Source organism: Melanostigma gelatinosum (assembly GCF_949748355.1).
Source record: "Melanostigma gelatinosum genome assembly, chromosome: 18".
Lineage (NCBI taxonomy): Eukaryota > Metazoa > Chordata > Actinopteri > Perciformes > Zoarcidae > Melanostigma > Melanostigma gelatinosum.
In genome coordinates, this window is record NC_136651.1 from 15,606,365 (window position 1) to 15,630,238 (window position 23,874).

The 23,874-nt window shown below is 42.7% G+C and overlaps 3 protein-coding genes across 5 annotated transcripts in view; 1 reads left to right on the forward strand and 2 right to left on the reverse strand.

The window, feature by feature from the left end:
- npr2 (natriuretic peptide receptor 2) overlaps window positions 1-12,987 on the reverse strand; it is a 53,041-nt gene extending 40,054 nt beyond the window's left edge. The window contains 5 exon segments of the mRNA XM_079289091.1: window positions 444-538; window positions 1,486-1,621; window positions 2,252-2,365; window positions 4,328-4,509; window positions 12,045-12,987. Coding sequence (XP_079145217.1) covers window positions 444-538; window positions 1,486-1,621; window positions 2,252-2,365; window positions 4,328-4,509; window positions 12,045-12,831 — 1,314 coding nt within the window. The 5' untranslated portion in view covers window positions 12,832-12,987.
- Window positions 12,988-14,243: 1,256 nt separating this feature from the next.
- Window positions 14,244-19,544, reverse strand: alad (aminolevulinate dehydratase). The gene is made up of 12 exons (XM_079290035.1): window positions 19,471-19,544; window positions 18,499-18,624; window positions 18,255-18,305; window positions 17,650-17,746; window positions 16,766-16,901; window positions 16,588-16,671; window positions 16,336-16,424; window positions 15,936-15,991; window positions 15,753-15,840; window positions 15,589-15,675; window positions 15,271-15,400; window positions 14,244-14,776 (listed from the first exon to the last, which is right to left on the reverse strand). Exons 2-12 carry the CDS (start codon window positions 18,615-18,617, stop codon window positions 14,718-14,720), a joined length of 996 nt encoding a protein of 331 aa, XP_079146161.1. The 5' UTR covers window positions 18,618-18,624; window positions 19,471-19,544; the 3' UTR covers window positions 14,244-14,717.
- A 286-nt stretch (window positions 19,545-19,830) lies between these two features.
- On the forward strand, window positions 19,831-22,241 carry tmem203 (transmembrane protein 203). Of its 3 annotated transcripts, none has more exons than XM_079289927.1 (2): window positions 19,831-19,931; window positions 20,407-22,241. In XM_079289927.1, exon 2 carries the CDS (start codon window positions 20,676-20,678, stop codon window positions 21,090-21,092), a length of 417 nt encoding a protein of 138 aa, XP_079146053.1. In that variant the 5' UTR covers window positions 19,831-19,931; window positions 20,407-20,675; the 3' UTR covers window positions 21,093-22,241. The 3 variants fall into 3 exon arrangements, with proteins under 3 accessions (XP_079146053.1, XP_079146055.1, XP_079146054.1); XM_079289929.1 differs by having other exon boundaries at window positions 19,840-19,936; window positions 20,468-22,241; XM_079289928.1 differs by having other exon boundaries at window positions 19,840-19,931; window positions 20,468-22,241.
- Window positions 22,242-23,874: the final 1,633 nt, after the last annotated feature.

Genomic DNA, 23,874 nt, shown 5'->3' on the forward strand with positions numbered 1-23,874 from the left:
TTGTACGTACATTTCCATTAAAATCCCGTCATTGTCCTGCAAAATGTCGAACATTTTGTCAATGAATATTCTTGCACTCAAAATAAAGTCCATTAAAGTGTTTGCAGAGATTCAGATCCATTCAGCTGGTCTTTACCTTCATTCAACTTCAGCGAATATTAGTGTTTATTTGGCAGCCTTTAACTCATTGACTTCTGTACTTTTGAATGAATTCCCTCCCTAAATTAAATCCTCTGCCAAACCTCCCGTTTCATACAAAAATATGTCACACCCCAGAAGCAAATTACAATCTATGAACAATACATTGGAGCTATAAAAGAATAGTCCACATCCAAAATATCAGTTCAATCGTCTACTAACCCCCAAATCAAACTCTGCTGAATATCACAAACACGTTAAACACAACGTAAACTATCTACGGTAACCGTGAAAGTGCAACTTACCCCGTACTCCCCCGTCTCCTGGTTGGTCATCGCCCACAGGTTGACGTCTATGTCCCTGGCATTTTTGTGGTCTGTAGTAACAAGTCCCGTCACCCCTAAAAACACAGACAATATCCACATTCAGGGTCTGATCATATACAGTATGGTCCTCATTACATCTGCTCCGATTCAAATTTGCATGATTCCCTGTGCCCACTGAGGGCTTTTTCGATGTCTTCAGATAATTACGGTAAACACTTAGATTCGTTGTCAACCCTTTTCAGTGCAATGCTTTTGGTAAACCGATTTTGACATTTCGTTTAAGATGATTCTGCAGCTTCACTTTATCACCTTTTTGCTGTGTATGTTCTTGTCTCTTAACTACTCATCACTGTAGAAAAAAAATTGGAAAAGAGTTGTAATGTGACCTCTAAGTAGAAAAAAAGCATGTGCTGAGCCAGTATTGGAAGAAACAGCGTCCCCGCCGTAAGCCCAGTAAACATCGTCAAAACAGCCACACAACTTTCCATCATTATTTTCAACATTGGCCCTATTTTCCTTGTTTTTTTCCAGCCGTCCTGCTGAGCAAAACAACCCTCATCAACCCTTTTAATCTGAAGCAACAACATCCCATTGTTCCGCTTCTTCCAAAATGATGTGAGCGCAGATCATCCGGCAGCCAACAAAGTAAATAAGCACCCACATCAAGCATCAAATGGACGACTAACAGGAGTGCTTTGTGATAACTGTTCAATAACACTCGGAATATTGTGTTGAAGGGTTATGTTTTTATCACATTTTGGGTTCAATGGTGCTTCCCAATAACAACCAGCTGGGCCGGTCACTTGGACTCACTGCATGCTTATTGGAGAGCACTTTTTCCCTGTTATCTGAAATGATTCCCGCATTTACATATTTATTGATGGCAAGTTAACATTTTGCATGAAGTAAAAAGTATATTTATGTGGAATCAGCTTGGCACACGCACAACATTTATCTTCCAAAACCTACCGGTACTCTCATGTATGAAGCAGCTCTTACACGTTAAACCACATTTGCTCACCCCAGAATCGGCGGTTCTGCATCCTCGTCGTGATGTTGATGCCGTCGTTCTGGGCTCCACCCTCCGCCAGCGTCTCCTCCAAGGCCATTGCGTACAGCACGAAACCATCATAGAAGCTGCCGGCGATGTAGTCCATCTGCGAGCAGAGAGGCGTCGTTTTGAACAACAGGGAAACAATGGGATTTGTTTTGAAGACACAAGGTTCTGATTAAGAAATAAAAAAAAATACATTGAGCCAATATAAGTACAAGAGCCTGCTTCTGTGAAATAATATGATTTTGGCAGGTGAAAGTGCCAAATACCAACAAACACAATAAATGATAATTCATTTTAAAAGTATATTGTGCAGTGTATGGTTGATTGCGTCCAGCGTAATGTCTCAGGGAGACATCAATTATTGTTTCATTGTATGTTTTAAATCTCCTTTACTTTTTACGACTGAATTTTATTTCTTACACTGTTTCTTTAATTGTTTTAAAATCTCCTTTTCTTTTGCCTTATGTTTTGATGTTTTTAATGGTTTTATGTGAAGCACTTTGAATTACCTTGTTGTTGAAATGTGCTATACAAATAAACTTGCCTTGCCTTGCCTTACTGTGAAACTGCCAGACTTAAAAGCTGAGATAAAAGCAGTAATAAAAAGAAGGGTATTAACAGCTAACAGCATTGTCAATATCATTAACTGCTGCCAATTATACAGCACAGTGGGGATTTTTCTCTTTCTCTTTTTTATCTTATAAAAGATTAAAGAGGTGGTGGAACCTACCAGTGATGGCTCCAAATGCACACCGAAGTCCCTCTGCGCTCTGGCGTGGAGTTTTCTCTGGAAGTCCCTGTACTCTGGGTTGTCAGGAGGCCGGTACGTTATGACGAAAACAGACTGGAGGAGACACAGATCAAGAGTTTGGGTGGAGAAATACAATATTCAGCCAAACTTTTCAGACCAGACATTTGCCTCAAGTGGCCTTTGAAATGTGTCGATATATCACAAAAACAAGTTTTAGACATTCCTAGGAAATCGTCTGGCTTTGCTCTTAACAGGAAGAGCTGGATCGTTTTTCATGTTGCAACAGTCGTTGGAAACCACCACAAACTTCCACACGCAATTAACACTCTGAAGAAAACATATATCCATGATGAGCCCGATTATGGTTCGCAGAGAAATTAACAACTTGCGTGATCAGGAAAAGATGGGAGGCAAAGTTCTGTTCTGCAGCCGAGGTTAGGAGCCGTTCAGATGTCGTTGTATTTGATGCCAAAGCAGTTTTATTCCTCATGGTTTCAACTTGTCATGAAATGTGTCTCCAATCTTAAAACAGCTTTCTTCTTGACCTAAATTCAATATTTGTGAACAGGCATGAGTATCATGGCACAAACTGCAATATGTTGAATGTGTGGAGGCGGATTAAAGTAGCTGTTTAACTATTTATTTTCTATAAGATATGAAAAAATACCAAAAGGGAAACTTTTCAACCTGGGGGCTATATTCCAGTTTTACTGTCGGTCGAGTATTGCAACCCAGTCGTCAGGAAAAATGTTTCTGAAAACCAAAAGATACACTGAATGTCAACTTTTTGAATCTAAATTATGTTTCATGAATGCATTTCACATCAGCATCTTATTACACTAACAAGAAACGTACAATGCCACGTGGTTGTCACGGTTGTGAAAAGATTGGTGAGGTTTAGGCAACAAAACTGGTTAAGGTTTGAAAAAACCTCAGTTTGTGATAAAATAATGACAATACAACTTGTATAAAAGTGTCCATCGTTACATCATTGCCTTCACGTGCTTTAACTGAACACATTGAATTATTTTTGCGGTGGTGTTCACTAATAACATATTTCAGAGGGACAAATATGAAGATTAAGTGTGCCGATAAAAAGGCAGAGGAGATGTGTGAGGAGTTATGGATTAACACTAAGTCCCCGTTAAGTCCTGCAAATGGTATTCAAAGCCAGACTCATTTTCCTAATTGTTCTTTAATTATTCTAATTATTCTAAGTTAATGTTTCAACTGTATTTTAATGTGTTTAAAGCAAACATATGCTGAGTCCATTATGACAGATATGGCCATTATTAACTTGATATTATGCAAGATTTATATTCATAAGGCCAAAACTTTGTGAACACTAAACTAAAGAGAATTAAGAGATGCCAGTGTGACATTTAGGGAGATAAATTAGACGAGCAACACGTCTGTGCCCACTCTGTCTCAGTGCACTAATTTGTAAGGCTGAATGGCTTCCTGTGAAAACACCCCCCCCCCCCCCCCCCCCCCCCCCATTCATTAATGTCAAGAGAGAATTTTATTATTATTATGGTCCAAAGGATTGAGGGGGTCTTTTTTCCTTTGGAAGACTCTATTTGCACACCCAATGGCACAAATGATATGCATATACAAGTGTTATTACCATAAAAGCGTCCCATGATTTAGATTCGTTTTAAGACACTTCTTGGAACATGTGACATTTAATCAGAAACAATGGATCCTGAAAGTATTTCAACCGATAGTCAGCTGGGTTTGAGGACTTCCTTCTGTGTTATTCAGTAAGTAGGGCCTGAAAGATATGGTCCAGATGGAAAACGAACAGAAACAGAGAATAAAATATGCGTTGTCAGAGACATCCAATTCTCATGCCAAGTGGTGGTTTTGGTCTTCTATTATTTCCTGCCTCCAATTACAAAGCGGGTGAAGCTATGACAGTCCACATTCAATAAATCTGCAAAGAATGTGAACACGGTCTTAATTGTATCCACAGATGCATGGCTGCTGCTACGTACTGTTGTATATGCGTGCCTATGTGCATGCATGTGTGTGGGTGTTCTGTGGTCACTGTACCTTAAAGACCTTGATGGGATCGGCCCAGTCGGCGTCGGAGTTCTGCCACGGTTTGCGATCCGCCAAGCTCTCCGCAAACACGTCCAGATAGAAAATGGCGTAGTTCTCTGGGTCCTGGATCTCCCTCTGAAACAGCTTCATGATGTTCAGGAACGTGTCCAGGGGCCCGCAGATGTATACGACTGCAGACAGAACAACCAAAAAAAACACATTGTCTATCTTGAGCACTCACTTGTTTTTCTGAAATATTGCTCTTCATGAAACACGGTCTTTGTATTTTAATTGTGATGTTTCTTCAATAGAGTGTTCTGTCTTCTTTTGGATACACTCAAGATATCGAAATGAGTCCGTTTGTCTCGGAAACAGGTACGTAAACAAAACGTTAAGGTCTCAATGCTCGATAAGACGGAGACTGTGCAGTGTAACAAGTGAAAGTGTTGGTGGACAGATTTCACTTGCTCTCCATGCAAAGTTGAAGACCACATGACATCTACACCACAGGGCTTGACACACTGTTCTGATTTTTGTCTCCATCTGAATTTGTTTGGCCACCTGTTTATATTTTAGTTTCAACAGTGAGTCATATTTGATTATTTTCACTGAAAACAAGCGGTAAGCATACATGAATAAATGCCAGATGTAAGGCCGCGCAGAGACCGATCAGCACCTGCATGACAGGCAAAAACAAGACGGACAGAATAACTGAGGCTGAAGAGCAGGAGGTGGGATAATGGCTTGGACATCTACTAGTCTGGCGACTGAAAGGTCCACTGGAGCAGTGGGAGGAGCCTGTAGCAGGTGGGCAGAGTTGTACTAGCCTCTTTGCTAGTAGATACACTCCTTGCTTTGTTGATGTTTTGCCCCAAATCCCCAAATTTCCTTTCAGCTGGCTCTGCGTGTGTTGATGTTCTGAACCTCAGCTGTGACCTGTGCTGAGTTTCAAAACATCCACAGTGAGCTGGGAGGAGATTTGGGGGGGAGATCGGTCACTTCTTTTAGTTCAAATATTGTAATGTTGTGTTCAGTGCAGAGTGCTGTACGGCATTCAGACCTGCACATTTACTGTGGCTGGACTTGCCTCTTTGTGTTTCAGTTCAATTACTACGCTTCTAGCTGACCAATAACGCCCGTTTACACCAGAGCTGAGTGCCATATTTTCCACCATTTTCTGTAGTTACACATCCTGAAATCAACAGCATACCATGAGTAGTGGATAATACACTTGGATGGAGAAATAACATCTTCAGCCAGACACTTCAGTCCAAATATTTGCCTCAAGTGACCTTTGGTTCTTTCTAACTGTCGATTCTGCTATCTATTTCTAAGGAGTCCTCTACATATATTTCAATTATTGCAATGTCGGAATCGAGCCAGACATCCTTCAAAGACGAGGGTGAATGTTGGTTCAGAGAACTTCTCACAGTAGAAACAGCCAAAGGAAGGAAAGGGATTCAAGCAACACTGCAACAGCGTCATTCAGCAAATACCAAAACACAATGTTTAGGTTAGGATGACGCTGCTAGTGGCTGTAGGAGTTATGACTCCTTTCTATCAGGTGCAACAGGAAGGAAAACAGTGATGTTGTCCTGTAGTGGCGTCGGATCAGAAAAGGAAACATATTGTGTCATTGGTTTAGGAGGACTTGTTGATTCAGTTGTAGTTTTTTGGTTCTACTGTTCTCAATTGTTAAATGTTCTCTAAACACAAGCAGCCATACAAGAACTTTGTCTACATAAAGAAGAATCAAACATTTTAGACCCTATTTTTGTCAACGTTACTTGACATTTGGGGATTCTTGGCACAAACAGACACATTTCAGTTAGCACCAAAAAAAAGCATTGAGTTTCAGTACCCAACTCAGCGAGCAGGCAGACACTGTCTTGATCAAAGACACTGCCAAACAACACTTCATTGGTTGCTGCTGTAGGAATCGAACTTGAGACCTCTGTTACAGCCTCTGACAGTGTCTCTACCCACTACCTTCACCCTGCCACCTACACCCTCGTGCTGTTGAGTCATGAATAAGAAAACGTAGCATCGTTTCCACTCGCAGCGTATGTCGGAGTGGCTGCTGCCAGCTGCTAGGCAGTCCTCCCAGTTAGCAGACATTTCCTCATGTGTTAGACCAGAGTCAGCCACTGCTTAGAACCCAACTCTCATGTATTCCTACATGGTTCACCATGCCACGGAGTCCTGCTGTCTCCCGGACCGCTCCCAAAATAAATGTGCTGCACAGCCGGGGGGGGAAATTGTCCTCCTGTGTTGTAGCAGTCGCACAGTATATGGACCCGCCGAGGCTTTGCTTCACACAAAAGCACATTAAACCCTGCTCCTGCTCTCCGCACTGCAGAAAACATCCTTCCTGTATAATTTAGCGTGTTATTAAGTTCCATATTCATATTTTCATCAGGCAAATCTTAAAAACTTGTTGGCAGATGTCTCCGGTTGAGCCAAAGAACAAGTGCTTTGTATTTGTATTCAGGATTTTCTTTAAGAATTCTCTATTTTCTCATGAACTACTGCACTTAAAATAGGTGCTTTCCGTAGATCAAGTGATTTTCTGTCTCGTTGTGTATTTTGATGTATGACACATCTTCTATTGTTGAAATCACCCTCACAATAACGCACATATAGCTTGAGTGATTACTCATTGATAACAATGCAGTCCGCCATTTTTCAAGATGACACAACAGAATTGTGCCAAGAAGAACAAATTGACAAAACATAAAGAATTATCTCACCTCATAAGGAAAACACCTCCTGACAGCTAAATAACAGACCATATAACTTGTTTTTTGGGGGTAACTGTGACGTGATAGTGGCATTGTGTCATTTTTACACAGCATTAATTAGCCCAGCGGCTTGCTTTGTCACAATAGTTAGCTCTCTTACCCACCAAGTTATACAGTGTGAAATGTACACAGTTGCTTGTTTGTAAATCTAACAACAGTCCTACAATAAGTCCTTCCTTCATAGGCCTATACCGGTTATAATGTCCATCTTTTAAACTGTCCTCGTCAACATCCATGGGGTGGACAACATTTTAAGAACACCTCAACACGACACAATTCAGCAGCAGCACAAACTACATCCTCCACAATAATTATTGACCATGTTGATTACACACTTATCCAAACACTTTAATAAAAAAATGGAATTACTGACGGGATTATTTTCTTATACTAGGCCAGATCAGTGTGTATTATTGCTTACTTGTTTGCAATATAGTTTCCTCTTGTTTGAGGAAGTTAGGAAGAGTAAGTGCCTTGAAACAATTTAACAAGCAGAACTAACTAACATTTGACTGTATAAAGTTATGAAAACAGGCTGTTTTGCATTGGAAACGGCAGCTTTTTCCATTAAAGACTCATAAAGAAGAGTGAGATAATCTCATGTGAGTGCCCAAACAGGAAGCAAGCCAAATATCGCGCTCAACATTTATCACCTTCTCGATTGGATTGTGTATATTTCAATATGACTTGTGTTGTTTGTCTTTTTTTCTTTAAAAAACGATTATCCTCAAGCTCTTTGTTTCTTCATGCTCTGATCTGTCTGGGGGGCTTTTACGACTCCGTTGTAAAGTAGACGACTTAATGCTTTGCCTCTGCAGCCTTTGTCGGCGTAGACAATTTGACAAAACTAAATATGTGAAAGCAACATAAAGATGATCTATTCTTCTGCTATTGTTGCATCCTGGGAGTGTTTTCACAGGAAACAGGATTCCTGTAATTACACAGAGGCACTACCTAAGCTTCATTGTGAAGAGGCATTCTTCCTCTCACTGAGAGCTGCAAAGTACTGGCATGTGTACCTGCTTTCATGTCATACTGTGTCCAGAGCTCGAAGACAGGCTCCAACCCTATGGAATTTCACTTGTGATGCTCACTGCACAGAACAATTGAATAAATAAAAAAATCAACAACCGTCAGAAGCAATGTCCCTATCGCTTACATCAGCAGAATACAGCTTTTGTAGGGACTGTCTCTTTGGTAAATAGCAGTTTCAATGAAGACTGTGAGAGTGTGAAGACTGGTCTCTGTCTCTTGAGTGTTATGACATGAGATATTAATGAAATAGATTGTCAGATCAGAGTGAGAAACCTCTTTAGTCGTGTCTAAATTGGATTGTGGCATCAACTTCAACAGTGACTCTCTGAAATGTTGACATTTTGGATATCTTGAAAACAGCCGTATCCTATGAGTTTACTGTTGGATTAACTGGACCGCAGGGCACAAATTCACTGTTGGGCCCCTGTTGACCCCCAGTCAGCTACCATCCACTATGCCTTACAAGTATGGACCCTGTCAACGCCAAATTCCCATCAAGGGATAGATTCACATTTTTCAGGTCTATGTTAATACAATACTCCCTCATATGTCCTACATTGAAATGGTTATTGGTTGCAGTAAAAGTCATGTTAAACGATGTCAATGTCATTCATGAACGTCCCAATTATTTTCTAAATTTTTCTGTCGCCATTTTTCTGGCTCAGACAGATAAAGTCCTCAATGTTAATACCGCATACAAATCTCTGCTTGGCTTGATTGTCTTCAGCCCTCTAGAGGTGTAGCTCTTTGTAGGGCGATGTCGGTTGTTCTTTATCAGATGGATTGCCGCCAAATTTAATGGAACTGTCTTTTTCGCGTTTGTGTGACATATCTTTAGAACAAATGGAGGGATACTGTGAAATTTGGTGCAGATATTTAAGGGAAGTCGGGGAGGACTGGTAATGACTCTGACCTGATGATGGCGCTTATAAAGAGTCAGGGGCTCACCAATTTGTCCGAACACAATGCAAAACTAATGACTTTCCCATCAGCCTCAGCTGTACTTTTAATTTTAATGCTAATTAGCAAGTGTTTGCTAACACACTAAACTGAGATGGTGCTGCTGCTACACATCAACATGTTGACATTGTCACTGTAGGCATGTTAGCACACTGCAGTTAGCACACTGCAGTTAGCACACTGCAGTTAGCACACTGCAGTTAGCACACTGCAGTTAGCACACTGCAGTTAGCACACTGCAGTTAGCACACTGCAGTTAGCACACTGCAGTTAGCACACTGCAGTTAGCACACTGCAGTTAGCACACTGCAGTTAGCCTGTACAGCCAGAGCTATTCAGCAGTGATTTAGCGGCCTTGAACCTCAACAAGACAGGGCTACAAAATAACATTATGTACTAATGCAGGGCTTGTCTTCGTTGATATTTATACTACGCTGGCGCTAAATTCCCTTCCAAATGTGCAATTAATCAAACTCCCACAAAACATTGACATGCAGAGGACCTGGGACGTTTTTTGGGGGGCCAGAAGGCAATGAGTTCATCTAATGGTTTGTGTAAAATCAGCAGTAGCTACTTCCAGCTGTCAGAAGGAGTAAAAAGAAGGCCGTGGAGGAGTAATGTCTCACATCAGGAAAAATACTCAAGTAAGATTCCCGAAAACTCAAGTACTTGGAATCCAACATCTGCATTCACCAGGCATTAAAATAAAGAAATTTGAGGAATTTAGAGGTGGTGGTGGTGGTGGTGGGAGGGGCTGCAACAGCACGTAATTACTTGGTCAGCTGTCAAAGCTCCAATGATGTGTGGCTTCAAGATTAAGAGCCCCAGTTTTCCTTTCCCACCTCGGCTCAGCCTCTTGCCGTTTGAACCCAGCCAGCAGTCGGCTGACATTACAGAGGTGATAGCCCAGAGGTTATCTGCTGGGATAAAAGTGAGCTGACTGCCGAGCCAGGACAAGCCCTGATAAAACCATTAGCTTTCGTGACCTCCAGCTCACTGCGGTAGCTCCATAATTCATTTGGGAGAGGGTGGGGACACTCTTCACCATGCTACACCGCTCTTTAATTACCTTTATGCTGTGTTTATTCCATTATTTGTTGACGCCGTTACTGTAACAACAGAATAAGCTGTTTAAACAGTTCTGGTTTTCACAGTGCCAGAACGGGTTGGAAGCAGAATTTGCCCTGAGATGTTGAGCTGGTTCCAAATACGGTTCCCCCCCAAACGTTCCCAGGAGTATTGGAAGATAAATATTTTTGCACACACCCATGCACAATGGCTGAATATCAGGATAAGCTACGCATTATTTCATGATCAAAATTGAGGGGAAAAAAACATGATATTTACATAAATGTGTGTAACAGCAACAACAACAACAATCTCAGAGAAGCATGTAATACATCTAGCTACTCTGAAACAATGGAGTTATTTTTTTTCAAAAGACCGTAAAAGAGGCTTGACAACATTTATATCAATGGAAACCAGTGAACCTTAGCAAAAAGACAGCAAGTCAAAGGGTTATTTTCACAACGTGGAAACCCAAAAGCTGCCCCCAGCTGGAGCATTGGTAATTATTGACCATTAATAAAGCCAATAGTTACTGAGACGTATTTGTCATTTTGCACACTTTGCTTCAATGATGCACTTTATCAGCTCTTGTATGATCTGTCTCTTCTCATGCACAAACAAATGTTCAGAATCCAGACCCTCAGTCACACAATGAACTTTACACAACAGCAGTGATGATAAAGTCAGCCACACAATGTTTCCAGTAAATTAAACTTAAGGCCAGAACACAGATGGGTAATTTAACAGCGACTCAGCTGTGTGATTTACGCCTCATCAACAAACAGCTGTTAAAAACAAAATGACTGTTGAGCCACTCAAAATTAATTCCATTGACCATTTAGTTCCCCTCATTTTAAGTCCCTTCAGTATTCAGGGAAGTCATGTTATACCGCACTGCTGACAGCTTCAGATATCATCTGTGCCAGCTCCTCATTTGATGTTTTGAGTGAAACAGTCAAACCAGGCAAGACTAAATGGAAATACATGTCTTGTACTTTTACTCACAATTCCATAAAAGTCATCCTGACATATTTTGGTATCTTTGGAAACTTTGGCATCTCCACCAGAAATATGGAAAGTAAAGTAGCGTTTGGCTTCACAGAGTGAGGTTGTACTGATGTACACCTTGACTCCTTTTTGGATTTTTTATTCCAAGTGAATGAGCTGCAGCCGCAAGAATGCGTAAAGTGAACCACACAAACAACGCATGTTTGGGCTGAGAGGGCAACCCCTGCGTCTCTCTCTCTCTCTAAAGAGCGCCGGTGGTGGTCCTCTGCAGGCAATAAACCTGCAGCAGACTGCCCACAGCCTAAACATTCCTCTGTAATAACTCCGGGATAAACAGGCTGTTCCCTGCACCTATTCCAGTCAACCTCTTGTCTGTATCTGCTGGGAAGTATGACCTCATCGAAGAGCAGAATCTCCCAATGCAGCATTTCTTAAAAGCAATGCTCCAAATCGAACAGACATGCTTCATGAAACTATGTTCCTCCCTCGCAGTTTAAGGTCGACTGATGGACTCGGGTCATTTTCCAACAGATAAAAACCTGCCTGCAGCCTTGAGATCATTTAACTAAAACGCTTCCCAGATCCTCCAGTAAATGGGAATTTCCTTCTCCATCCGCTGACATAATCTTTATAGTGACCAGCTGGGGATCTGCTCTATTTCGAGATAAGGTCACACACTTCAAAAACAAGCTTGTGTAGGAAACTATTTTTTTTAAGAAAAAATAACTCTAAGCAGGTTTTGTTTTTGTTTTAACACCACACGTCTAAATATGCATGAAACATGCGCTTTGTACCAGGATTTAAAACTTCCAATCACACTTTCAATCACACTTTTGCCTTCAGCATGAACTTACTTCTCCCACGCTCCTTCATGAAACTAATAAGATCCTTGTAGTATTTGGAGTCGTCCTCGTACGGCTCGGCCTCCACCGTGATGTTCATCTCCCCTTTCAGGTTCAGGTAGATGCCTTCTGACAGAAAGTAGTGCGGCCGGTCGTCCTGCCGCAGGTCATGGAAGATCACCACAGCCCGGGACGTCCAGTTGAAGTGCGTATGCAGGACGTTGGCGAAGTCCCCGAGCTTGGTGGTGGACGGCCCGCTGCGCACGATGGTGCGGTATTCCTCTCGCTTGTCGAAGCCGTACGCTGGTCCTCCGGCTGTGATCAGTGGGAGTTTCCAGTGGGACGCGAAGCGCCCCACGGAGGCAAGCGGGTACACGCACCCGGGTCCGAAGAAAGCGTCCGGACGGATGTAGAGCTTGGCGTCCACGGCCACGACCTGCGCCCGGCTCTCGGCGCACGAGCCCGCGATGGGGTCCTCTGTACTGTAGTTCAGGATGTTGATGAAGCGGCCGAGCAACAGTCCGTGTTTGCCGTGCAGGTCCTCGCGCGCCATGAGGATCGCCGGGAGGACGCGCGGCAGAGCCCACGGGTACTTGTGGTGGTTGTCCGGGAGCATCACCGCCACGGTTATGTTTGCTCTGCAGCCGGGGAGGAGGCAGCAGGACAGAGCAGCGAGCAGGCAGCATCCCAGAGCGCCTCTGTATCCCATTTCGCGTCCCAGTTTGGAAAGTACGGTCACGGAGAGCGCACAGTTTGGAGAGGAGACACGGCCGGCTGTGGCGCCCTGACGCCACACCATAAGTATCCGTCTCTCTCACTCTCTGTCTCCTTCTCTCTTTCTCAAACGTCAAACAAAGTCGGTAAGGGTATCATCCTGTCGTGCCAGCGCGGCGGTGCCATGCGTCTCCGCTGCGTAAATCCACGTGAAATTATCTTCCCGTACTTCCCAAAGCGACTCCTCCAGCGCAGCGTGGTCCTCACACTGACAGCCTCCCGGAGAGTGATAACATCCATCCAGATGACTGCAACTTAAATCGGAGCAGCCTTCTGCTCGGCCCCCACGCGCCACACACTGCAAAAAAAGAGTCCACCTCCATTAGTCAGTTGACCATTGGGAGCAAAGTGATTATCCCTCAGGTAAATATGTTATACAATAAGGCAGATCCTGCCTGACATGTGTGTTTCTAAAAAAACAAACCACAAATGAAACTGCACCGGAGACCAGAGGATGATCATGTTAAATGAAAAAATGTGACTGTAAATTGAAGTGCGACTGATTGGATTACATGTTAAAATATTTGACAGGCCTATTTTCCCCCTTTTTTTGCAGTGTATGAATTAAACTCTCAAAACGGCCGTGAGTCGCCCCCTGTCTGCCATTTCACACAGTGCAGCGTGGGTCGGCTACAGTCTCCTGTGCGTAATACAGATAAGCAATTCGTCAAATAACAGCAAACTTTTTGCTACACATACACCTGGGGCCTTGCGGCCCGGGAGGGTTTGGTGTCCTGGTGCAGTTGCACATTCCTTGTGGGTAATTCAGCCATGTAAATATGCCTGAAACTAAGTATTATATCCAACGACACTTTTTTTTGTATAAATAGTGAACGTTTTGCATGTAATTTGGGTATACTTAAATCTTTTAAATAAGAACTTAAAATCGAAACATACAAGATGTATTTGTTTAACATACTTATAAGTAGATACCATACCTGGAAGAGGTATATAGACAAGTGTATTTGAATACAGGACGTTATAACATTATCGTGTGTTAAAATAGCACAGTCAGTGTATTTTAATTATTACACATTATTAATACTTAATCGTAGTCAATCTGTAAGAGTGAATATTTCCTGTAAGTCACTGAAAATATAGCAGGTGGACAATAAAACAGCATCAAATAGGAAATACTGTTTCCGCTCCACTTCATGTAATATAATCAGCCCTAGACATGCACAGCAGCAAACATTTGAACATTTCCTTTCTTACTTAAAGAACAAGAGGAGTATCAAGAACTCCGACAAAATGACATTCAGGCTGTTAAAACTGCTGTTTATGATGCTGCGTAAGACAGGAAGTGAAAATAAGTTAATATTGTTGGTAAGCTTGTTGAAAAGAGTGAAGAGGTGGTGCATTACTCAACATGCATAAACATAAAAAAGAACACACACACACACACACACACACGCAAACACCTGTTGTAGCTCTGAATGAATGATTTTATTCCCTCTGGTAAAACAAATGTAGGAAATAACAGTGCTTAAGCTGAGGCAGCAACGTATATATCATCATATCAGACATTTGTGTTCCCATGACTCACACACATACAGTTGAGAGAGACGACTGCGTTCATTTAATGCTGATCCCAGTGACACACGGCGGACATTTCCTGATAGAAAACACCAACAAGATTGTCAGCTCTTAGATTCTCATGTTAGCCCTTCAAAAGCGTAGAAAAACAGAAATATTACTTTGATTTTGTTTCAAAAATAATCTCTGCTGAACAGATGAACGTACGGATATGTGAACTGCCACAAAACTGAAGAGGAAAAGTAAAATAAAGGCCAAAAATGAAACAGGTTGCTTGTTTTCATATTAGCGTGACTGAGGTAACTGCAGGTTTGTTCTTTACGTCTGTCGGTCCGTCTCTGTGTTTGCCATCCTGTAGCCTCAGATCGTCTTTCTTTACTCCTTCAGCCAGCTGAGCAGCTGAGGTGTGTAATAGGTGATGATGATGTCAGCGCCTGCGTCACAGAGCAAGGAGAAACAAAACAAAACAAAATGCACAAAGTCAGATTACATCGAGAGCTGAACAGATACTGATTCAAAGTGACATCAATTTACAGTTACATGTATCCATATTTGGGGACAAAATAGTTTTGTTGCACTTTTTAGATACCCGTTTCCCTAAGTAAGAAATAATGAACACATACTGCTACTTGTTTTTTTCCATTCCTTACATACTGAAACTGCTTGCGTCACATTTTTCATGTTAAACGCTGAATGCCTTCATGGAGAGGCAGGCTTTTCCCTCCACCTTTGAAGGGTGACAATAAACAACAACCACAAACTCTTTTGTCTGAAGACGTACAGTAGTAGTCCGAGATGTCCTACGACCTAGTTCATTTCAAGCAATAGGAGACCTTGAGCCGACTGAATCTAAACAGGCAGTTGAGTGTGGACACGGTCTTTGTTCAGGTGCTGTGAGCGTCAACTCCCCCGTCTCCTCCCCTCTCACCTGCCCTGCGGAAGGCGGTCATGGCCTCCATCACGGCGGCCCGCAGGTCGAACGCTCCGGCCTGCGCTCCATGCCACATCATGGCAAACTCCCCCGACACGTTGTACACCGCCAGGGGGTGAGTCGGGAACTGAGGAGCGACGCGAGAGGGAAAACAAAGATCAATCGCAAAGTGGAAACTTCCTCAAAAAAGACACAATATATCCAAAATGATGCGCGGATGAATAAATGTCTTCTGTGTTTTAAAGCAACCGAACGCGTTTCCCAAAATGCACCACACCGACATTGTTCTTCATTGACCCATAACTGGTTACATACCTTGTCCTTGACTTCTCTCACGATGTCCAGATAAGGCAGACCAGGTTTCACCATCAGCATATCAGCTCCCTCTCTCACGTCTCGCTCCTGCAGCGCAGAACCAACGGTGAGACGGCCGCTTCAACACCCGACAACCCCGAATGTTCACGCGCAAACACGCTTACCACGGCCCGAAGGGCGAGTCCTCTCGCTCCGGGAGGCAGCTGGTAGCATCGCCTGTCCCCAAACGCGGGTTTGGACTGTGCAGCATCTCTGTATACAAGCACAGCAGGAAGCTTCAGTCTCGTGTCACTCCACAGAGCTGTTCCACTCATCTGTTTACACTCCATCTTAAAGCGCCTCCTTACCTGAACGGGCCGTAATAACAAGAGGCAAACTTTGCACTGTAGCTCAGCACTGAAGCCTGGAGGAGAAAAAAGATGCAAAGAAACTATCACCAACAATGAATGTATCCTACGAACAAGTATTGTGTGTATCAATGCCTACTATATTGTATTCCTATGTGCCACAGAGCTCCATTGTAGTAGTATTGTTAAAATGAGCCACACTGTTGCTCTGGGGGACACGTTCCTTCATTACAATGATGACTGTAGTTCATTTTGACTTTTTTTCTATTTTTAATTCCTGTTTCTAAGGATTTACGGCTCCTCTTGAGCTTTTGTGGGACCATGATCACTTCCATTGAGGTATGCCATTGAGCTTCTACGTGCATCTTTCTTCAAACTGTAGGGATTTTAGGTCCATTACCTTGTTTCCCATACCATTAGATATCAGGGCATGTTTTATGGCTCTGACTCTTCCATCCATCATATCAGAGGGAGCGATGATGTGACAGCCTGCAGAGCAAGGCAACACGATTATAGTCAGTCACTATAGGATGACGTCAGCTTTAAACAGCTATGTCCGTTTGGAATTTAATTACGGTAGTCAAATTTAAAAAAATGTCTTTATGTTTGTTCCTGAAGTGGAGACATTCTTGTCTTGTGAAACAGGATTTACCAGCTCGGGCGTAGGCCAGAGACACTTCCGCCAGACGCAGACAGCTGGCGTCATTGTTCAGAGTACCGTCATCGTTCAGGATACCTGCAGGAAAAATACGTGCGCATCATTTCTCTTCTCTTCACGCTGCTCTGCAAGTTAAATAAACAGAAGGCGAGTCGCCATCGAAGACACCGACCACAGTGTCCGTGCGAGGTGTAGGGACACAAGCAGACGTCGCACGCCACCAGCAGCTCCGGGAACAAAGATCTGATCTTCTTCACCGCCAGTACAGCCGGCGTGTCGTCCGTGTCGGCGCCTGAACCCCTTTCGTCCTGAACGGGGAAGAGACGAGACCACAGTGTGTGATCGAGCGTGAAGAAGCAGGTTTGCTTCCACTCAGATCGTCTCGAACAATAACCCTGGACATCAGTCTGCTTGTAAACAGGGTTTGCAGGGATTTGCTCCCATCACAAGAGCATTGGTGCGGTCCAACACTGACGCTGGGCAGGCCAGTCAAGTTATTCTACACCGTGCCAAGCAAAAACCATGAAAAACAGCCCCTCACCAAATGTCCACATATTGTATTTTTATGAAATCTTGTAGTAGTAGTAAGGAAGTAGTGCTGTGATGTTGGATGTTACAGAGACTGTGATTAATGCAGATCGCACTGTTGTGATTGTTCAGATTCTATGCATATGGTGGCATGTTCTTTACACTAAATCTGATTTGTATATTATATATTGAATCATAACCCACCTCGTGATACATATTGTCTTGCCAGATTCTTGCTACTACACAGCCCTAATTCATTGCAATTGAATGATTTGAAAGGCCTTATGTTGTTGCTTTGAGTTCAATTGACGTGGAATTAGAAAGCCAAACATTTATTGAAGAAAAATAGAAAAAGATTGATTTGGCAATAAAAAGGGCAATCAAGACTGCAGGACCACATTCCTATTACTGTTTAATTGAACTACTTTCAGATGACTGTTGAGCAAAAGCAAACAACGCCCAAAAACACATTTCAGTTGGAGTACTCAATGTGTTTTTTCCCCCCCCACACCTTTTCGTTTTACATACCTTTTCTATGTTTGCAGGCACACCAAAGATCAGCACACATTTCAAGCCGTTCTCCACAAGCGGCCGCAACATTCCCTCCAGCTTGTTCACCCCGTATCTATGGACGGGGATACATATTATAATAAGAACGTAAAGGGGCCTTTCAGGGAATGTCTGAAAACAATCTTCCCGATCAAGTTTTATTCAAAGCAAGAAACTACATTACATTACATATTGACAGAAAATGTTACATTTCAAAACATAGACTAAGAGAACTGTGTGTAGTTAAGTCCCTGTGTTTTGTGATTCAGGTCACAAAAAGCGAAGGCGGGTTTGCATTTTGTTGTGTGAGAAACAAAAGTCGAACGGATTATTTTCTTATCTTGGTCCAGGGGTTGGCTCCGGGTCCACCCTGCCTGACTACTGTTATCTGAAGACAACACCCTCAGTGGGTTCACAGCTGCAGGGTGACACTATGTGTGTGTGTCATGTGATTATTGTTTAGATTAGGACTTTAATCCCCCCCTGCAGACTGTTCTTTTCCTTGTGGTTTCTCACAAAAGCAGGTGCTTTGTTGTAAGAGACTGCAGCTTTGGGATGGCTATGATAGGAGTCGTTGCTCTTACCTGGCCTGTCCCGGCAGGCTGCCAATGGGCTCCACGGCATCTGCACTGTCTCTGTAGGAGAGGGTGACAAAGAACCAAGATGACACATAGTCCATTTAAGCTTGACATAAAAATATTGTACTATATCCAATTCCTTGTGGGGAAAAAAATAATCCATGGTTGTTGACTCAAACTCCTGTACATTTGTTATTTTTGCCTTTTCATGCGATTGGAATTTGGAAATATTTGTCGGGATTTCATTTACGTGATGAAGATCGGGTAGATGAGATTGTCAGGTCTTATATCGGTGGCGCAGGTCTGCCAGTATCGGAGCGTTGGATGGAAATAGCCGCTGTGGATGATGGACTCCGCCGGTGTCTGCATCTTTACTCTGAGACAGAGAGAGGCCATCAGTGACAACACACAGAGGGTAACACGGGGAAGAGGTCAGGTTTGTCACAATACCGCTCTCACACTTCACCTCGGCTCAGTCACCATTAAAACTGAGCAGGCATGCGTGATGCTGCTTCTCTAAACAGCAGCTTGGCATTGTACTTTCTCACTGCTGAGTAAGCAGGTCTTCAAACCCTATTAAATAGGAACCTTTTATCCCCCCCTCTCCCCCTTATGCACATGCATTTTCTCAACACTCATGGCATTATATTACATTCTTTCACAGCAGGACAAAGATAATGTTATTGAATTGTGAATACATTTCATATAAGGGACCATACGGCTGGGTAATGATCAAATCATATAATTTCTATCATGTGGACATATCAGGACCTGCATTGCTAACATGATATCCTCTCAATCTAACCCTCACTGCAATAACATAATTCTCTTACATTTATGACCTTGGATATGACGCAAAGTGGATGCAGAAAATGCCAAACTGAAACTTTAATATGACATACAGAGCATGCATGGAGCAGTGAGCTTTAATTAGACGACAGGGATTGAAACACACTACAGATTGTTTATCTGCCAACAGGCACATGTGTGTTTTCAGACAGTTTCCTTGCCTGTGTGCTCGTGAGCTATTTAACCAGAAGAAGGCGAAGTTAAGCATGTCGTTTGTCACCTTGGCTGGCAAAACTCCTTCATACTACAAGTACAATGTACGGAGACTGTTACAACCACGACCAACAGCAAATAATGTGTTGAATCTGTAATATTACAATCCAAAAATGTGAATAAAAACTGCATAAATTCTACAAAAAGTTGGTGTACTTACCTGTGATAACGACAGTCCACGACTTCTTCACACTTCAGTCAAGTCCCAGTGTCTCTTCTTTGGTTTTGTCCAACGGTTCGCGGGCGACGTGATGGTGCACTACCGCCACCTAGTGACTGGAGTACTATTTGTATTAAACCGGACCTAATACAGAAACCATTCAAATAGAAATTATTATATTTTTATTATAACTAAATGCAACAGAAAACATACAGCACTGGGTGATTGTTACAGGTGGAAGTGTTGGAACACAAACGGACAACATAACTGTAAAATAATTGCGAATTGACCAAAAACTAAATCAGTCCTTTCGGCTCCCGTACAATCTGAATTTACTCGTCTCGCGATATTTCCCAGAAGGCGAGAATAAACGAAGCTACGATGCTAATGATTTGATAGCTTTGTGTACTCACAGTTTGGCTTCCAGCTGGATGGAGAAGAAAACGCCTGTTTATTATTAGGTAAAGTAAGTTTAGTCACAGTACAATACATTTCGTACCATTCAATGCGTGCGTTTTATTGGTAATTAAATAGCCTGTATGACATCTGACTGTCTGTGGTTAGCTTCCGTTGTAGTGCAAGGATCGGCTACAGTCTGTATCATCGACGTAATTGTAGCTCGACTTCATCTGTAACGTTACTATAGCACTACGTGTCATTTCAAACTCTATCTACTATTATCAGCCGGTTTCTAACTGAGGTTATTCAGTCTAAATATTGAACTGACAACGGGATGAAATAATGGAGAAAGATGTCTGTAGTCACTGCCTATCTTCACTGACGTTAGCTGTTTACTAATACAGTGAGATGTGATTTGGGCCCTGTCTACTCGTGATAGTCAATGTGTGGGTGTATGTCTAGTTGTTTTTCTTCATCAGATCTGTCAGATGTAACACATTGTATCGTCTTTACTAATGTTATGTTTTCCTGGTCAAGGAAGGGTTTCCAGAGACTGGGAGCTCTTCCTGCCATCACCTCCCCCGATCATCATCCTCAGGGTGGATTTGAAGATGTAGCCAAGAGTGAAGTGGGTCATCTTTGCAGTACCTCACCGTTCCTGCCCAGGCGTAATCAGTGACTTCTCACCTCCACCCTCTGCCCCGCTAAGTCTGGGGCACTTTGGCCCCCAACGTGGGCTGCCTTGTGCGTGACTCTGCCGCCCTTAGTCAGTCCGTCCCTGGTTGAAGACCCTTCTGTCCTCAGCTATGCTGTTCTCCCTGAGGGAACTGGTCCTGTGGCTGGGCTTTGCCACCTTTGAACTCTTCCTCCACCTGCTAGCCTTTCTGGTCTTCAGTATGCTGGTCGCCCTGCGAGCTGACATGTTCACCCCCACGCTGAGCTGGTGGTTGGTGTTTGTCCCGCTGTTTGCCGCCGATGGCCTCAGCACCTACTTCACGGCCATCGTGTCCATCCGGCTCTACCAGGAGAATGAGAAGCGCCTTGCGGTGCTGCGGCTCCTCTGGGTGCTGACGGTGCTCAGCCTGAAGCTGGTGTGCGAGGTGCTGCTGTGCCAGAAGCTGGCGGAGCAGGAGCAAGCCAGGGACCTGTGGTTTGGCCTCATCGTCTCGCCGCTGTTCATCCTGCTGCAGCTGCTGATGATACGAGCGTGCCGCGTCAACTGAGGGGAGGAAGTTCGTGATTGTTCACATCACAGACGACACAGGAACAAAGAGCAATCTTCATCTGCCATTAGAGATTTAAAGCATAACAATGGTGTCATTTATCTTTTGGCTCATTGCTACTTAAATTAACAAATATCAGTTTTTAATTCACGTTTCCTGGTCCAGAATAGAGTTTCTATACATTGGTGTTTCTAATAAGCTATGAAATGAACACACTGCTTGCTTAAGTTATAATGCAGTATTTCTCTCCCCAGAAGAATGGAGGCTATTGTATAGCAGCGCCGTGATTTTGTAATGAGAATAATAAGGGAACCAAACTTTTTGACATCTAGTATAATAATGGTACCCATTGCTAAAATAAACCTCGAGTTGATTTTGAAGACTGAATGGAAGTTAATTGTAGCGAGACAATGAATATCAATAAAATTATTGTTTTTCTGAGGCCCTTTACATCGGGGTGGATTACTGCTGTTCGCTTTCGATACTGTTAGGAATACAAAGTCGGCAGTAAATGTGTATTTGGGACATTATGTGCCTTTACATTGTGCAATCAATGTTAGACAATGAGCCATGAGGAAAATGTATACCAGAGTTATGTTTTAATGCACATGTGCACAGTGCACATGTAAATATAATAAACAGGTGAAACCCAAAGGCTGCAATGCCCCAGACACCATTTTGGGCAACTGTCGTGGGTAACGGCTCAAGAAGTTGCTGCACTTTTGATGGTTTTCTCCCCCCTAGAGGAAGACATTGCTTGCCAGCACAATTTGGTTACGTTTATCATCACGTGTCTCACTTTGTTGCCTGTTAGAAGTGTTGCTCACACAATCCCCCCCCCCCCCTTTTTCCCACGAGTTGCCTAGCTTGTCAATTCCATCAATGAGAACAGTCTGAACAGCAAGAAGCTGGTTCTGAAACTTGTTGTTGGCTCACAGTCTCACCCCAAATGTAGAATAACTGAATGTGATCTCTGCCAAGCAGTCAGTTGTGTGCACACGTCTTCCTTGTACATTGATGTTTATTTGTACAACATGTAATGTATTTGATCTGAGTTTGATCCTTCCTTGTGTATGTACTGCATGTGTTTAAGGCCTCTTTTAAAGGTAATTCCTAATGTCAAATTTTGGGTAATAGGTTGATTTTGGAAAGAAATGAGTGGAATCTTATTTATGTTGTCATGTTGTTGTTATGGCACTCCTACGGTCATCTGTACATATGTGTAAATAAACCATCAACATTTATCCAATGTCGTCTAATGAATATTTTAGTCTGGTGGAGAGTCTGTTACTGGGCCTTCGTCTCCTTGGCCACAAGGAGGCGCTACTGGCCTTTTAAATGAGCACACCGTACCACAACGACAAGGACCAGACTACATCTTTTTACACGTTCGTCTCCAAAACATGCGTCGTTTTAAAAATATATTCATATTTGTTTCCTGCTTGTATTTTACAGTAAATTCAGCAGGGAGTGAAAATCAGTTTACAGATAAGATGCATCACACTGCATATCCTATATGATTCGGCTTCTGTCAAACATAAGCAGCATTATTGTTGCATATGTTGACATGTTATGTGATGGATTATGTCTCAGATCAGTGTCCTTGTATGTCTCTCCCATGTAACATTACAGATTAATACCGTCATGAAAAAAATATGAGCCCCAATGAATATCAGAATTAATCAAAATAAAAGTGTATTTGTGTGTTTAATGAAAACATCTTCTTTCGACGTCACCTGTCGATTTTCAGAAACATCCTCGAGGACGTGACTTCCTCAGCTGCTTTCATTTCTGTCAAACCGACTTTGATGAGCAGACAGAGGCACATACTGACGTATTTATTTTATGCATTTGATTATTTTCCTCCCGTGCGCTCTTTAGCCATGCTGTTTCTTAATTATGGCTCAATGATAAATGTTTGATGAGGTACAGTAATCGCTTGTAGTGCCCAAGAATAGCCCTCTTAGTGCCGATTCAATGTGCACCAGGCCACTTCTCAGCTCATGTGTTTACTGCAGCCGGATTATCGACAGGTGGCATCACCGGCAAAATGCTGAATGAACAGTCGTCAGCCTCCACCGGGTACTAGATATCTCCTGTACTTATCACACCCGAACAAAACAATGTACAGCTCATGTATCCCTGAACTGCAATAGTAGTAACATTAGTAATGTGGGCGGTTTTAAAAGGTAAAATTATACAAAGACCACTAAAACCAATGAATTCAGAACATTATTGGGAAACCATATGTAGTAAAGTAAAATAAAATGAATCACAAATAAGTCAATCTTCAGGAGGCGACCTAGATACAATAGAGACTAATCAAGTTTTTACCTGATTTTAGCAATCATACTAAATTGTTTTTAAATCTCCTTTTCTTTTGCCTTATGTTTTGATGCTTTTAATGGTTTTATGTGAAGCACTTTGAATTACCTTGTTGTTGAAATGTGCTGTACAAATAAACTTGCCTTGCCTTACTAATATTTAGTACATTTCTAATGTGCTAGATGCACTTGCAAGTCTCACCCGTTAGGATTGTAATTAAATCTTAACTGTAGCAGCACAAACAATATTGAGGACAAATCTACATTCAATTACCCAATAAAAGATACATCCACTGATAGTTTTAAATATAGTGCACAAAAAAGGGAGGGGCGGGTTGAGCCTGAACGCAACACTTTTGATTGACAGGCCTTCCTTGCCCAGTCAACAATAGAAACGGGAGTGGTTTGCGTCAATGTGGCGTTCCACAGTAAGCGAGGGGCGTGTCTTAGAATCTAAC

Excerpts from the sequence above, each read along its gene's own strand:
- alad (XM_079290035.1), bottom strand. The coding sequence starts at position 18,617 with ATGCAGACACCGGCGGAGTCCATCATCCACAGCGGCTATTTCCATCCA. Across the intron at positions 18,306-18,498 it reads ATCTACCCGATCTTCATCAC|AGACAGTGCAGATGCCGTGG; the intron begins GTAAATGAAATC and ends CCTCTCCTACAG. Across the intron at positions 16,425-16,587 it reads TCTGGCCTACGCCCGAGCTG|GCTGTCACATCATCGCTCCC; the intron begins GTAAATCCTGTT and ends CTTGCTCTGCAG.
- tmem203 (XM_079289927.1), top strand. The coding sequence starts at position 20,676 with ATGCTGTTCTCCCTGAGGGAACTGGTCCTGTGGCTGGGCTTTGCCACC.